At 35.2% G+C, this 14,596-nt stretch overlaps 3 protein-coding genes across 33 annotated transcripts in view; 2 read left to right on the forward strand and 1 right to left on the reverse strand.

The window, feature by feature from the left end:
- Positions 1–2,473, reverse strand: part of Mbs (Myosin binding subunit) — a 39,892-nt gene extending 37,419 nt beyond the window's left edge. For all 24 annotated transcript variants that reach the window (XM_076415595.1, XM_076415594.1, XM_076415589.1 and 21 more), the window contains exons 1-2: positions 2,059–2,473; positions 34–283 (exon numbers count right to left, since the gene is read on the reverse strand). In XM_076415595.1, coding sequence (XP_076271710.1) covers positions 34–283; positions 2,059–2,307 — 499 coding nt within the window. In that variant the 5' untranslated portion in view covers positions 2,308–2,473. The remainder of the gene's footprint in view (positions 1–33; positions 284–2,058) is intronic.
- A 354-nt stretch (positions 2,474–2,827) lies between these two features.
- Positions 2,828–7,456, forward strand: LOC143203446 (uncharacterized). Of its 8 annotated transcripts, none has more exons than XM_076415596.1 (9): positions 2,828–2,969; positions 3,106–3,182; positions 3,405–3,499; positions 3,553–3,603; positions 4,176–4,462; positions 5,757–5,958; positions 6,017–6,854; positions 6,916–7,084; positions 7,140–7,456. In XM_076415596.1, the coding sequence occupies exons 2-9, from the start codon at positions 3,116–3,118 to the stop codon at positions 7,243–7,245; spliced, it is 1,815 nt and encodes a 604-aa protein (XP_076271711.1). In that variant the 5' UTR covers positions 2,828–2,969; positions 3,106–3,115; the 3' UTR covers positions 7,246–7,456. The 8 variants fall into 8 exon arrangements, with proteins under 8 accessions (XP_076271711.1, XP_076271712.1, XP_076271713.1 ...); XM_076415597.1 differs by having other exon boundaries at positions 6,919–7,084; XM_076415598.1 differs by having other exon boundaries at positions 5,769–5,958.
- Positions 7,457–8,149: 693 nt separating this feature from the next.
- Positions 8,150–12,984, forward strand: LOC143203447 (uncharacterized). Its single transcript, XM_076415605.1, has 8 exons — positions 8,150–8,303; positions 8,467–8,535; positions 8,746–8,840; positions 9,451–9,767; positions 11,292–11,490; positions 11,552–12,392; positions 12,454–12,619; positions 12,675–12,984. The coding sequence occupies exons 2-8, from the start codon at positions 8,469–8,471 to the stop codon at positions 12,778–12,780; spliced, it is 1,791 nt and encodes a 596-aa protein (XP_076271720.1). The 5' UTR covers positions 8,150–8,303; positions 8,467–8,468; the 3' UTR covers positions 12,781–12,984.
- The last annotated feature ends 1,612 nt before the right edge of the window (positions 12,985–14,596 follow it).

The raw sequence follows: 14,596 nt of genomic DNA on the forward strand, positions 1-14,596 counted from the left end.
TTAAGGCGCGGGAACGGTACGAGAGAGTACGACCTCTTTTCCTGATCTCCTCCCTCAGGAGATCCTCCATTTTCTGGCTTTCGGTGATGTCCAAGGCCAATTCGCCGTCATTGTTGACGGCGGCTACGTTTGCCCCCTTCTCGATGAGGAACTTGGCGATGTAAACAAAGCCACAGCTGGACGTGGCGTGCAGGGGCGTCCATCCTTCGTTGTCCCCCCGGTTGACGTCCGCCCCATGCTCTACCAGAAATTCGACCATGTCTAAATTGTCGTCAATACATGCCTGCAAACGTTTGATTGTAACAGTTAACATTGAAACTAAACCCCCTAAAGCTAACCTAGCAGCCCTAATCTTCTTTCGTGATATTCTGGCGTTTACATTAAAGTTACAGTAGTTCTAGTGAAACAACTCTGAACGATACATAAAAATATAACTCAATGAATGGTCAAACTGAAAGAAAAAGGTTTGGTTCAAACATTAGCCTATTTTGAAATTATTCTATGAGAAAGGTATACAAAACGGGGACAATCTCCTGATGAATAAAATTGAATATTGAGTTAAAGTCGTTTAATTCATTACATTCATGTTCATGTTTAATGATTACGGGTCGTGTTTTTCTAATAACGACTCTCGGGTCACTTAAGTGAATGAAGTTTCTATTTTTTCTGTTAAATATTCAGATTCACGTACTTGACCTAACGTTATTAGTGTGTGCTAAATATAGTTAGTTGCGAAAAATATAGGCCAACCTTTTTATTTTTATTTAAGGTTTAGCAATTATCATGTCCTAGGGGTAGATAATTTGATTAATTTTGTATTCTTAGTTTAAACAATGAAATTCACTCGTTAATAAATTGATTGATAACATTCAATATACCTTATCAATATCATATTATCAATGTACCCAATAATATCTGTACAGTTTTTAATTTGATCACAACTTTTATTTAGTCTCAATAAGTTGTCAAACTTCCTAATACTTATTACAGTTCAGAGGAAACTCGTATAAACAAAAGTTTTTTTTTCAAACATTTCTTGATAATATACAAAATTAGAAAAACATAAACAAATCCAACTAGATTGGCATGACATTATTATGATTTTGTTTAAACATGTTATCACTAATATAAGAACGATTGAATATAGTAGAATTTTATTCACCAATCCCTGAAAAATAATATACTTGAAAAGCATCATGGATATGACTATATTTAAAGTTAATCTCAACATAATATTCACGGCATGGTAGTAGATAATGGCAAGAAACACAAACTATTCATAAATTTATGGCATACAGCATGGCCTATATAAAAATAAACAGGATTTTTTATGGCGACAGGGAGAAGTTATCTCATATTCCAGAATAAAATTGTTTCACACGAGAATTATATTTTCCAGACGCAAGTTGTCAACCACCTTAACATGCAGACAAACCATAAAAATAACACGGTATAAAAATAGTTCGATAAAATGGAACATGACTAATGAACTGTATTAACTATCTGCCAATACATTGAACGACCAACCAATATCGCCGATCACACGTGGATATTTAATTGTTTGATATCTGCGTTTCCTGTAAAAACTCTAATTTTTACATTTCTCGTATGATGCATTGTAATTTTTTACACTATGTAAAGATTGAATTTATAAACAAAATATTCTGGGTTAATGAACATAATTCTCTCTTTTTTTAGTGAAAAAGCGTCACATAAAAAACGTATTATTTATGTTGCATTATGAAAAGTTCATTAACCTTTCCCTGGCATAAATAAAAATGTTCTAATTAATACAAATAGAAAGGTGAATTAGGTTTGATGAATATACTGTCATAATAAAAACAATAGGATAAATAAAAGAAAATAATCAACAATCAATCGTTGTCATTAACCACTGTAAGGATAAACATGTTACTGAACGATTAAATAATAAATTTGACGTCTTTTTGTCGGTTTTATGTAATTTGTACTGATAAATTTAAGAGCATACTATATAGAGCGATTTTCGCGGCCATATTGAGTATTTACGTCACGAGCACAAAAAGATGAAATAAATACCTGGTGTAGGGCAGTTAGCCCGTCAACGTTCGCGGTATTAATATCGGCTCCTTTATCCAACAATTTCAACACCTCTTCCTTATCACCGGCTGAACACGCGGCTAGAAACACACATCCCGACGAGAATTTTACCCTTCGAGACTTCTGCTTCGGCGACACTGGTTCACGGTTCGTGTCCGATTCTTCCCATCTTTTTAGCTGTTCGGCCCTTTTGAATAGGGCTGAACTGGACCGAGTCTCCAACGACATGATTATTTAACACTTTTTAGAGTCCACGGTCCGATACGGACTGCATTCCGATATTTTTTCAGTACAGAATCCGATCAACACCCATTTGACAGGGGCGCGGCTAAACGTCAAAACTAAATCTCGGAATGATGGTGCGCGAAGTCGAAATACTAAAAAACAAAAACATAAGGTGCTATCATAGTTATAAATTATTTAAGTCAGTATTATTCCTATTAATTTTAAATTCGTATTTATCTAACATTAAAAAATAATCTTATTATTTTGATACTAAAATGATGAGTTTTTAATTATTCATCCGTTCTTGCGCTTATGTCATTTCCGTTATTTCCATGCTGTATTGCCAAATGGTTTAAAAAATGATAAGTAATATATTCCTGGTGGTTAAATATAAAATGAGTTGTACATATAATAAAGTTATTTACAGTAAATTTAAAAAATTATTAGATGTTTAACATTTATGCAGAATATTTATTTCAAAATATAATTTTGCTTTGAGTTAACTTTAACACTGTTTCAGGATATTGGCAACCAGGCCTGTCATGTCTACCATTACGTTTTATTATCGATATTGTCGTGTCGGTGTTTCCTATTTAATTCCGTTTTCGATGTTGAAAATTAGTTATAAATAAAATTTGTCTAAGCTTGCGACTATCAGATAATAAGTAAGATATGTATTTCTGTAATCTATATATTTTGAGTTACACGTACGCAAAGCTGGGTTGTATCCTAGAATTCTTTCAACTCCATTTTAGTTTGTGAATATTCTTCTAGTTATACTGATTATTCGTTTTTCTTCAGTATTTCAATAATGGTTCGTGGCAGAGGCGGTTACCCCCGAGGCACTTATAGAGGAAATTCATGGAAGGGGGCCGGTGGCAAGTATTCTAAACTATTTTATTTGATGGTGTAATTCTTGGGAATATTTTAGCATTTTATCTATATAAAAATATTAAATATTATAAAAGTTGTGTTTTGTGATCGAATTACGTAAGCAAGTTTAGTTCTTATTTGATCAAATGTAATTTTGAAGTGGTTTCGTAAAATATCTGAATTCAAGTTGTAGCCTATATTTATAGTGAATACTTTACTTATTTCAGGTTATGGGAGGTCATCTCCGGATCGATACAGTTTTGGAGGAAAATATGGGTCTGACATGTACAGGATGGATGATTATTCAAAATCATATCGAATGGTATGTATAGATTTTATTATATTTTTTGCTATGGTTGCTAGTGTAATTTGCAGGATGATTTCAGTAATGATTGGCAATCTCCTGAGAGAAAAAGGGTGAGTTTGGTAAGTATTTGTCATCACAGCATTACAGTTTTGTGTTTGCCCTTTATCTTCACAGGAGGAGTCTAATTTTATTCCCAAAGTCTTGCAAATATATTTGATAAATATCTTAGCTGGAGAGGAGATAGATATGACTGTTGAAAACTTGAAAAAATTCAACCTTTTTTTGATTCGTAGAGACAGGATCTTAAAAATCAAAGAGAGGTTTACTTTTTGTCTCTTGGTTGAAGTGAGCAAAATATGCTTTTGGTCTAAATAAAATTAAAAGATTCATTTAGTTGAAGATAATATCAATGTACGTCTAAGAGCGAACCACTTACGAGAGAAGATTTTTTTTAAAATCAGCAGTGAATACATAATATCTTTTCTGATTTATAAGACATACAAATTGTCAGATAACAGTCTGAAATCAAAAAGGGGTCCTAGCAAGTTGACTATTTGGTCCCTTATTGATTTTTCCTTTGATATTTTGTTTTAAGTTGTGGGTAAAATGTAAAAAGATAATTAAGATGCCCCCCCAATCAGACAGGCGGGCGATCCGAGCTTACTAAAATGTTAAACTCCGTATTACACAGGGATCACGTCATGACTCGTACGGTGGCGGTTACAACTCGGGCCGATATGAACCGTATCCCCCAGAACGTCGGGGTTTCTCCGCTGAAAGAGAGAGGCACATGGCTACGTCGTCGCCCTACTCGCCTAGACGCGAAGATTTTCGTAGGCTGGGTAACAGGGTCTCCAGAAGCGGTCGGAGGGATAGAGGTGCACCCTCGAGGCGCAGATTGCCCGCAGAGAGTTATGGCATTAGGAAGAAGGGAATGAGACCAGCTGATAGGAGAGCTAAAATTATAAAATTGAGGAGGTAAATTTGACAATGTTTTATTACTGATACTTTTTGCAGGACTATTTTCTTTTGGGTCAGAACCGTTGGTTTTGTATAGATGTCGTATGTACGTAAGTTTTGTAGAAAAATTAGATAGATGCCTGATGGCAAACGGTCCCAAAAAAAAAATGGAAACAAGGCTATTAGATGAATTGCAATGAGCAATATCCAGCTTCCTGCTAGTATAAAGAAAAATGTTTGCTGCATATCTATTGGATTCAGATGAATGTTAAGATTTACCTCGCAAAAGATCATACATTTGTGGCTTGTTATGACCATACAAGAGTATAAGAGTCCTAATTATTCCTTGATAATAAAATGTCTTATCCACTCTATATATTAATTTGTTTAACAAGATAGTAAAGCTCCGATTTATCTATACCATAGGCACTGTATTATGATTTTAAAAATTATTTATTGTCTACAAAGAATCAAGGTACTGAAAGGACGATTAACGTTTTAAACTTTGCCTCAAAGCGTTGAAATAATAACGAAGTATTTGTATGTGATATGATTATATATATATATATATATATATATATATATATATATATATATATATATATATATATTCGTATATATATATATATATATATATATATATATATATATATATTCGTATATATATATATATATATATATATATATATATATATATATATATATATATATATATTTATATATATATATATTCGTGGTGTACAGATTATTAACGTTTCAGTATAGGAGGAGAATGTTATAGATGTGTGGCTAAATCTTGCTAGGCAAGTGGTTGTATCTTCAAATTCGATATAATTTGTTTATGAGTACCATTTTAATATGATTATTTATTTTATTGTTGGATAAACAAGTTGGAAGATATACAAATTGCCGAAATGAAATCATGACGGCACTTGTTTCTCTTTGGCGTCTAAGATGAGATATTGTTTTATATTTATATTTTTACGGTAATAATACTTTATCCTATCTTTTTATTATGAATTACAATTTCAGTGATGGTTACTGTTAAATTAAAAATATTTTTATGAGTATTACATGTATAACGTATTTTGTAGTTTTCTTTGTATTATTAATTTTTAAATATGTGCCTTTATATAGTTGTCACAAGCATTTTTTAATGATCGATCAATCGTAGCTTTACTATAGGTTGTGTCGATAGGTTCAGACTTGCACTCGACGACGAATTTCCTGCCTTCATTAATGGGCGCGTAGTGATTTTTATAACGTTAATATCTATGGTTCCTAGTTAGCTTACTGTTTTGATTGAATGTAGTTATTCTGGTAGCCGCCATAAACAAACAGCCGAGGGGGGAGATCAGGTCGAAAGTGACGCCAGTGATAGCGCGCCAGAAAAGAAAGAGGACGATGAGGGGGAGGAAGAGAAGGAAATCATACCTAAAGCTGAAAAACCGGAAGGCGAGGAGGTTGTCCCGATGAAAGAAATAGAAGAAACAACCGAGGCAGAGAAACCCAAGGTAGAATACCGTCCTTATAGTTTTAATAGTTCGCATTTTAACGTATTATGTCAATAAGGAGGGCGTTGAAAAGGCGGAAGAGGAAAAACCCAAGGAAAAAGACGATGCCGAGTCCAAAACCACCAACAAAAAGAAGTTCTTCAAGCTGGATTGTCCGCGCTGTCACGTAACCCACTCTACGTTCCGAAATTACGAGCTTCATCTGCACGGAAGGACTCACAAATTGGCCATGTCCAAGGTGGCCCTGAAACGCCGGCTTATTTTGTCGCAGATACGCCTGGCCCAGCGCAACGCCCAAAACGATCTGGAGAAGAATACGAGCAAGGACGAGCTGACTACCCGCACCCATTTGTGTCGCCTGTGCAAGCTCAACTACAGGCAACCCAAGGCCGTGCATCAGAGCAGTCAGGCCCACAAGAACATGAAGAAGTACCTGATGCCCTTCTGTAAAGTATGCAAGTTATCGTGCAGAAGCCCGATGTTTTACGAAAACCATATATGCTCCATCGATCACCTGAAATGCAAGCAAAGGGCGGCCGCTAACGGGGAGGAGTCGACGGAAGAAGACAACCTGGAAGAATTCACCACCATCGATTCGGTGGGCGATGTTGAGGAGAACGTGCCGTCGGGCGACGAAGACAAGGCGGAGATCAACGTCGGCGTCGAGCGGATAAAGAAGGTCGAGGTCTACTACTGCGAGTTATGCAGGATGTACTTGAGGAGGGGCGGAAGCGACGAGGACGAAATCATCTTGTCCGCGCATTGCAAGAAACGTTCGCACATGCAACGTTATATTAACCACAAAGAGAATGAAGCTCTCAGACAACGGGCCGAAAAACTACAAAGGATGGAGACGGCCGAGAAAGGAAAAAAGAAGGAAGATACTAAAAAAGAAGGTGTGTTAAACTTTAAACTCGTATCTCTAGCGGTGTTGAATTAATTATGTTTCTTATATAGGAGATGAAAATATGGACACCTCCGATGCAAAGCAAACCAACAAGACTGAAGAGGACAAGCTCTGGGATTCCGTCGATAAAGATTTGGGCGAGTTACTGGAGGAAGGTGACGGTAACAAGAGCGATTACGACGATGATGATTCTCGCGTGAACGGGGAAAGGTACGACAGGTAGGTGCTGAAAAAAAATAGTTTACAGAGTCGGATAACATTCATCTGTTTGTAGGTTTAGGAGCGATGAAGGAAAATCTGGAGAGGAAGACAAAACGGAGACTCCCGACATTGATAAAGGCGCCGTTCAAGCTGAGAAAAAGGCTGAGCCCGCTGAGTAAAGAGTCGGATTGCGATTATTTGGATATAAATTTTATATTGATGCAATGATATCTTATATATTATTTTCAAAAATACACTCTTTATTGAGAGTGGAAAGAGCGCTGTAGAATGTAAGCTACTTATTTTTGTGTTTGGTGTTCAAGTATGATTGAATTATGTGGTCATGTGTGGTATATTATTCAATTAGAAATATAATATTATTTAATAATACGCTATGTATTTTATTTTCCTTACTATTTTCAAGTAATGATGGTGGTGTATAGAGATCAAAGTAGGCTTCTTAAAAATACCATCAAATTAATTAGGAAGGACGGTGTGCGTTGAGTATCATTACAATCTGCGATTGGATAGGATCTGCTATAAAGTTGATGCGAACTATCAACTATCTAGCTGTTTTCTATTGAATGTTCATAGATTTACTAATAGTTTTATATTTATGGTTCTTCATTTCATGACTTATTTATTGTTTCTTATATTGATTTAAAATCCGTCAATCTCCTAAATGGTTTCATGGATGGTGAGGGCTACAAAAAATAATAATTCATTAGTCCATATTTATTAAAAGGACAAGTTAACGGGAAAACATTATTTTGAAAGAATAATTGTTTATTGTAATAAAAAATGATAATAAAGTTAGATTAAACGAAAATCAAGAGATATTTTTTGAACTACAGATTATTTATCTGTACTTGCGCAATCTATATTTCCGCTTTTTATTGCTAGGTTGTCAACTCGTTGAAATTTATTGAAAATATCAGCAAGTTTTGCAGACAATTTGTATGACGAAATAACATTTAATTATAACTAATTTATATGAATTGGTTAAAAATATGTTATTTACTCAGGTATTGTTTAAATGTTAATTCAAAATTATTATTAAAAATTTTATATTTCGTTGAGTAGGTTTGACATCATCGGTTGGTTATTGGCAACCAGTGTTGCTCATCCGCCATTACATTGATTTTCTCGTCGGCGTCTTATTTTTAATTCTGCTCCGGCGTTACTAGTAGTTTTTGGCTAAAAGTTCTAGTGTTTGTGAATTGTTTGCTAATCTCAGGTGAGTACTATACTTTAATATTTAGTTATAATATTTATATATTTTATATTATGTGCATTTACAAAACCGGGTAGCGTCCTCAAAACAAAGCTTCGACTCCATTTTAATTTTTTAGATTTTTTTCGTTATTTTACTGATTATTCGTTTTTCTTCACTATTTTAGCAATGGTTCGTGGTAGAGGTGGTTACTCTCGAGGGAACTATCGAGGAAATTCATGGAAGGGGGGTGATGGTGAGTTTTTGTAATGTTTTATCCAAAGATGAAAAAATGTCTCTCTAATTGTAAGAAAAGTGAATATTTGTGAGTACATTTTTGCTCTAAAGAACGTAAATATTTATAATCAATTTCAGTATCTAATTGAGTTCTCCAATCATTTTTATGTAATTTTCTCTTTTATTTAAACAAACATTATTTTTCTTATGACGGCTGAATTTAATACAGGTTATGGGAGATCATCACCAGATCGGTTTAATTTTGGAGGAAAATATGGGTCTGACATGTACAGGATGGATGATTATTCAAAATCGTATCGAATGGTATGTACAGGTTCTAGGCAGGTACCTATTGCTGTAGTTGTTGGTGTAATTTACAGGATAGTTTCATTAATGATCTCCTAACAGAAAAAGGGTATGATTTCTCATTTTCTTTTCTCTTCAAAGGAGTCAGATTTTATTTAAGTCTTGCAAACATATTTGATAAATACCTTAGCTGGAGAGGGGAGAGATATGACTGTGCAAAGCTTGAAAAGATTCAACCTTTTTTTGATTCATAGGGACAGGATCTTAAAAATCAAAGATAGGCTTACCTTTAGTCTCTTGGTTGGAGTGAACAAAAGAATTTTGATCTCTATGTTTTTAATTTAAACCAAATTAAATGATTCATGTACACTTCGTTGAAGATACTCTTGATTTATGCCTAAGAGAGATTACACATGAGACAATTTAAAAAAAGAGATTTATCAAAGACTTAGGAATTGTCTGAAATCAAAAAGGGGCTCTTGCAAGTTTACTTGGTCTCTTATTGATTGTTCCTTTGGTATTTTGTGTTAAGTTGTGGGTAAAATGTAAAAAGATATTTTAGATGGCCCCCAAATCAGACAGGCGGGCGATCCGAGCTTACTAAAATGTTAAACTCCGTATTACACAGGGATCACGTCATGACTCGTACGGTGGCACTTACAACTCGGGCCGCTATGAACCGTATCCCCCAGAACGGCGGGGTTTTTCCGGAGAAAGAGAGAGGCACATGGCTACGTCGTCGCCCTACTCTGCTAGGCGCGAAGATTTTCGCAAGCCCCCCTCGACCAGGGACGTGTTTAGGGGCAGGTTGGGTAACAGGGGCTCCAGAAGCGGTCGGAGGGATAGGGGCGCCCTCTCCAGGCGCAGATTGGCCGATAATTATGGCGTCAGGAAGAAGGGATTGAGAGCAGTTGATAGGAGAGCTAAAATGCTTAAAATGAGGAGGTAAATTTGATTACTGATAGTTTTATTACTGATACTTTTTGCAGGACTCTTTTCTTTTGGTTCAAAACGTAAGTTTTGTATAGATGTCTGATGTACGTAAGTTTTGTAGAAAAATTAGATAGATGCCTGATGGCAGACGATATACCGACCCCCTAAAAATAACAAAATAAAATGAATGATTGATAACTAGACGTACTGCGATGAGCAACATTGAGTTTCGTGCTAGTATAAATAAAAATATTCGTCGCATATCCTTGCTACGTTTAGTATAAGGAATTACGAGGGATGTTAACGTTTACCTCGCAAAAGAACGCACATTTCTGAGTTTTTATGACTATGCAAGAAAATAAGAGCCCTCATTAACTGATTATACTAAACTATGACGTCATTGTAATGTATTGACATTATTTGATATGAAAACCACACGTGATAGTAAAGCTTCGATGTGTATCTGTAATTACCGCAATTATCGTATATGTTTAATTGTAATTGTTAAGTTAAAATAGTTTGAGAAATATTATTTTAAAATTTAGCTGTTTCTATTTACAATTTTACAAATGATTTGGTTCAGTTCATATTTTTGGGTTGTCGTTTTACCACTTGCTTTACTGTTTTTATCTTAATTTTCAGTTTATTTGTATGCCTTTTTTAATATGTATTGTTATTCAGTTCTCGCACAATCAGTCGTAGCTTTACTGTGATTGTGGGTCATTAGGTTCAGGTCTTTTTACAAGAGGACGAGTTTCTTCTTCCCAATGGACAATTCTTTTAAACCGGTGTTTTCGGCACTTATCTTAGCTATCTTTTGGCGTTCCAAGGTTGGAGGAAGCTGTAGTTGTCTAGGAGAGTTTAGTGACTAGTCGATTTCTTTAATCAAAATTAAAGTTTAGAATATTTATTCCATGTTAATATTAAAGCCTAGGAATCTTGGGATCAAAATCTAAATTGTCATCAATGAAAACATTTTAAAGCAATTCTATAAATATCTTTTTGGCAGTCTCAGTTGGTTTCCTTTGTCACTTATTACATAGGTAATCTGGCGAAGAAATTTTGAACAGAAATATTTTCTAATTTTATACTAGTTGAGGAAATAATTCTTAAATTGCTGTAAGCCAAATCGAGATATTTTTCTCTAGAACTACCGTTTTCGTAAGGAGCCATTTCCATTCTGATTGAAGCATCTATACTTGTGTTAGGTCTTGATCAATTATCCTCAGTTTACAATTGTTTTTCAGTACCCAGTTTCATTATGACCAATCATGAAATTCTTGATGTCTCGTGATCAATCTATCTGGATATAAGCATAACATCTACGATCTATTGTTTCATCTCGTTAGAATCAGGTTTTAAAAAATGTTTAGGTATATTTTCAAATCAAGCAAAAACAAGAAGGTAACAAGCTATTTATCGAAAATCCCGATTTGTGACCTCTTAGACATATCTTTATTGGCGGACGTTTAGAGATAATTTTAGAACATCCACATATGTAGTTCCTAGATATGTTATTACTTTGATTGAATATAGTTATTCGGGCAGCCGCCGTAAGCAGACAGCTGAAGGTGGCGATCAGGTCGAAAGTGACGCCAGTGATAGCGCGCCAGAAAAGAAAGAAGAAGAGGAGGAGGAAGAAACAGAAATCGAACCTAAGGTTGAGAAGACAGAGGGCGAGGAAGATGTCTCGATGAAGGAAGCAGACGAGACCATGGAATCAGAAAAGCCAAAGGTAAATTGCTGTTTGTTATAGTCCTTGTATTCATTTCTATAACATATTTTTTCTATATAAGGAGGGCGACGAAAAGGCCGAGGAAGAAAAACCCAAGGAAAAGGCTGACGAGTCTAAAATCAGCAAGACCAGCAACAAGAAGTTCGTCAAGCTGGAATGTCCTCGATGCAACGTGACATTATCTACTTTTAGACATTACGAGACTCACTTGCGTGGAAGGACACACAAGTTAGCCATGTCTAAGGTGGCCTTGAAGCGCCGAAGTGTCTTGTTGCAGATGCGCCAGGCCCAGCGCAACGCCCAAAACGATTTGGAAAAGAACGCGAGCTCCGATGAGCTGACTTCCCGTTCTCAATTATGTATTCTGTGCAAGCTCAACCACAGACAACCCAAGGCCGTGCATCAGGCCAGCCAGGCGCACAAGAACATGAAGAAATTCTTGATGCCTCGTTGCAACGTGTGCAAATTGATCTGCAAAAGTCCGATGTTCTACGAGAACCATCTCTGCTCCATCGATCATCTTAAACGCAAACAAAGGGCGGCCGCTAACGGGGATGAATCGATGGATGACGATAATCTGGAAGATTTCGCTACCATCGATTCTGTGGGCGATGTCGAGGAGAACATGCCATCGGGCGACGAAGACAAGTCCGACATCAACGTTGGCGTCGAGCGGATAAAGAAGATCGAGGTCTACTATTGCGAATTGTGCAGGATGTACTTGAGAAGGGGCGGCAGCGACGAGGATGAGGGTATCTTGGCTTCGCACTGCAAGAAACGCTCGCATATGCAACGTTACATTAGGCATAAGGAAGATGAGGCTCTCAGACAAAGAGCTGAGAAGTTGCAGAGAAAGGAGACCGCTGCTAAAGGAAAAAAAAAGGAAGAGTCTAAAAAAGAGGGTATATCAAATCTTAAACTCATATCTATAGTAGAATTGAATTAATTACGTTTTTTATGTAGGAGATGAAAATATAGACACCTCCGATACAAAGCAAACCAAGACTGAAGAGGACAAGCTCTGGGATTCCGTCGACAAGGATTTGGGCGAGTTACTGGAGGAAGGTGACGGTAACAAGAGCGATTACGACGATGATGATTCTCGCGTGAACGGAGAAAGATACGACAGGTAGGTGCTGCAAAAAAATACTTTACAGAGTCGGATAACATTCATCTATTTGTAGGTTTAAGAGCGATGAAGGAAAATCTGGTGAGGAAGACAAAACGGAGACTCCCGACGATGATAAAGGCGCCGCTCAAGCTGAGAAAAAGGCTGAGCCCGCTAAGTAAAGAGAGTCCGATTGCCTTTACACGGATGTAAATTTTATATTGGTGTAATAATTTCTTATATATTATGTTCTTTGTCAATTGAGTCTGGAATGCTGTCGGATTTAATCTATTCACTTTTGTGTATGGTGTTCCAAGTATGATTGAGTTATGTGGTTGTGCCTGCTATATTTTGAATTGGAAATAAAATACCTTATTTCATTTTAAGATACTGTGCGTTTTTATTTTCCTTCTTTCAAGTAGTGAAGGTGTTCACGGAAAGGTGGTTCAAAATGGGCCTTTTAATAGGAAAATTGAAAGTAACAATAGATATTTTAATATTGGTTTACTACGTTTTCTCATATTTTAAAGGAAATAGTATTAGACTTTTATTTATTAGACCATAATTTGAACGTAGATTATGCCAATTTCTCTAGGCTATTTTCAAACATCTAGCGATATCGAGGATTTGCATAAGATCCGTTAAACCTGGTAGGTGTCCTGGAGCTTACGATAATTTCAGTGCAACATCAATTGAGGCATTGTTATTAAGCCTTCTGTATGTGTGCAGTTTTACACAGTACATGATGGTGATCTTGTGTATTCAAGTTAATTATCATGTATTTTTTTTGCAAATTGGAATCAATTTTTAATTTACGTTTGTTCGGAATTATTTAAAGGACGTCTTTTGTTTTTCCGTACATATCTCTTGAACGGTGAATGTTTTTGTTTGGAGGCTTGCCTTAAGTTTGTGCTTTTTTCTGTTGGTTGATGAATCTGTAGAATTATTTGTGAATCATCTTACCTTTTTCCACTATTGCTATGTTGATTGGTTTCAATGTCTATTATGTTGTCTCTCGTACTCACTTTGGTGGTACATACGCAAAAAATGGAAAATACAGACAAGATTAGCATGACCGCTATGTAAAAGAGAGTAAAATTTACACTATTTGCACTGGCGTGTGCTCCTACTTCTGTTAGCTAAAATAGAACTTCGGCAGTACGATTTGCTGAGAACAATTTATTATTTATTCTGTATTTTCCTTATTTTATTAGCTAAATAGTATCTATAATTATTAACATTTTAACATTTTTATTTCAGTTTCTAGTTTCAAAATATAATGTTTACAGAATACAGAAGGCACAGATATAGAACAAGAAATGATTTTTCAATGAGTAAAAAAGGCGAATGCGCCGGGATCCCTGTTTTAAAGTTAATTTTTAATAACTTCGATGGAAACTTTTCTTACATATTGTTTTTTATAATTGGATTTATAAGAACTGATATAAAAAGCAGAATTGACTAGTTAAATTTATTAATCAAATTAGTGATTTAAGTGCATGTAGAAAATTTTATAAAATATATAATATTTAAAGGTGAATATGCGTTTTTATTTTCAATCAATGTTTTCTATTGAATTATTTAAATTACATTACTTATGTTGTGCTAATGGTTTGATTTTATCTTACTATTAATTCGCGCAAATTTATAATTGATTTCAGATTATATCATCAAAGTATGCTTAAAGCTAGTAGAGTTGCTAGTTAATTAATTATATGTAATAATATTTGAAAACCAACACTGACTAAATTGTTTTCACATGAAATATAATAGTTGACAGTAAATACGACAGTAGTTCGTCTGGTTCTTTGTATTTAATACATAACGTATATATTTGTAAACTAGAGTAAGTTTTTTAAATATAATTTCACTTCCAATCTTTTTTCTTTATGTCTGAATAAAGTTTTTACTTTTTAACACAATGACACAATTATAAATAAAATATACACGATCAACACTATTCTAGTCTAACCCAAAATCTGACGGGTGTCAAAAATC

Source organism: Rhynchophorus ferrugineus, unplaced genomic scaffold (genome assembly GCF_030347505.1).
Source record: "Rhynchophorus ferrugineus isolate W39M unplaced genomic scaffold, kcgeb_rfMv2 rfM10, whole genome shotgun sequence".
In the NCBI taxonomy this organism is placed as follows: Eukaryota; Metazoa; Arthropoda; class Insecta; order Coleoptera; family Curculionidae; genus Rhynchophorus; species Rhynchophorus ferrugineus.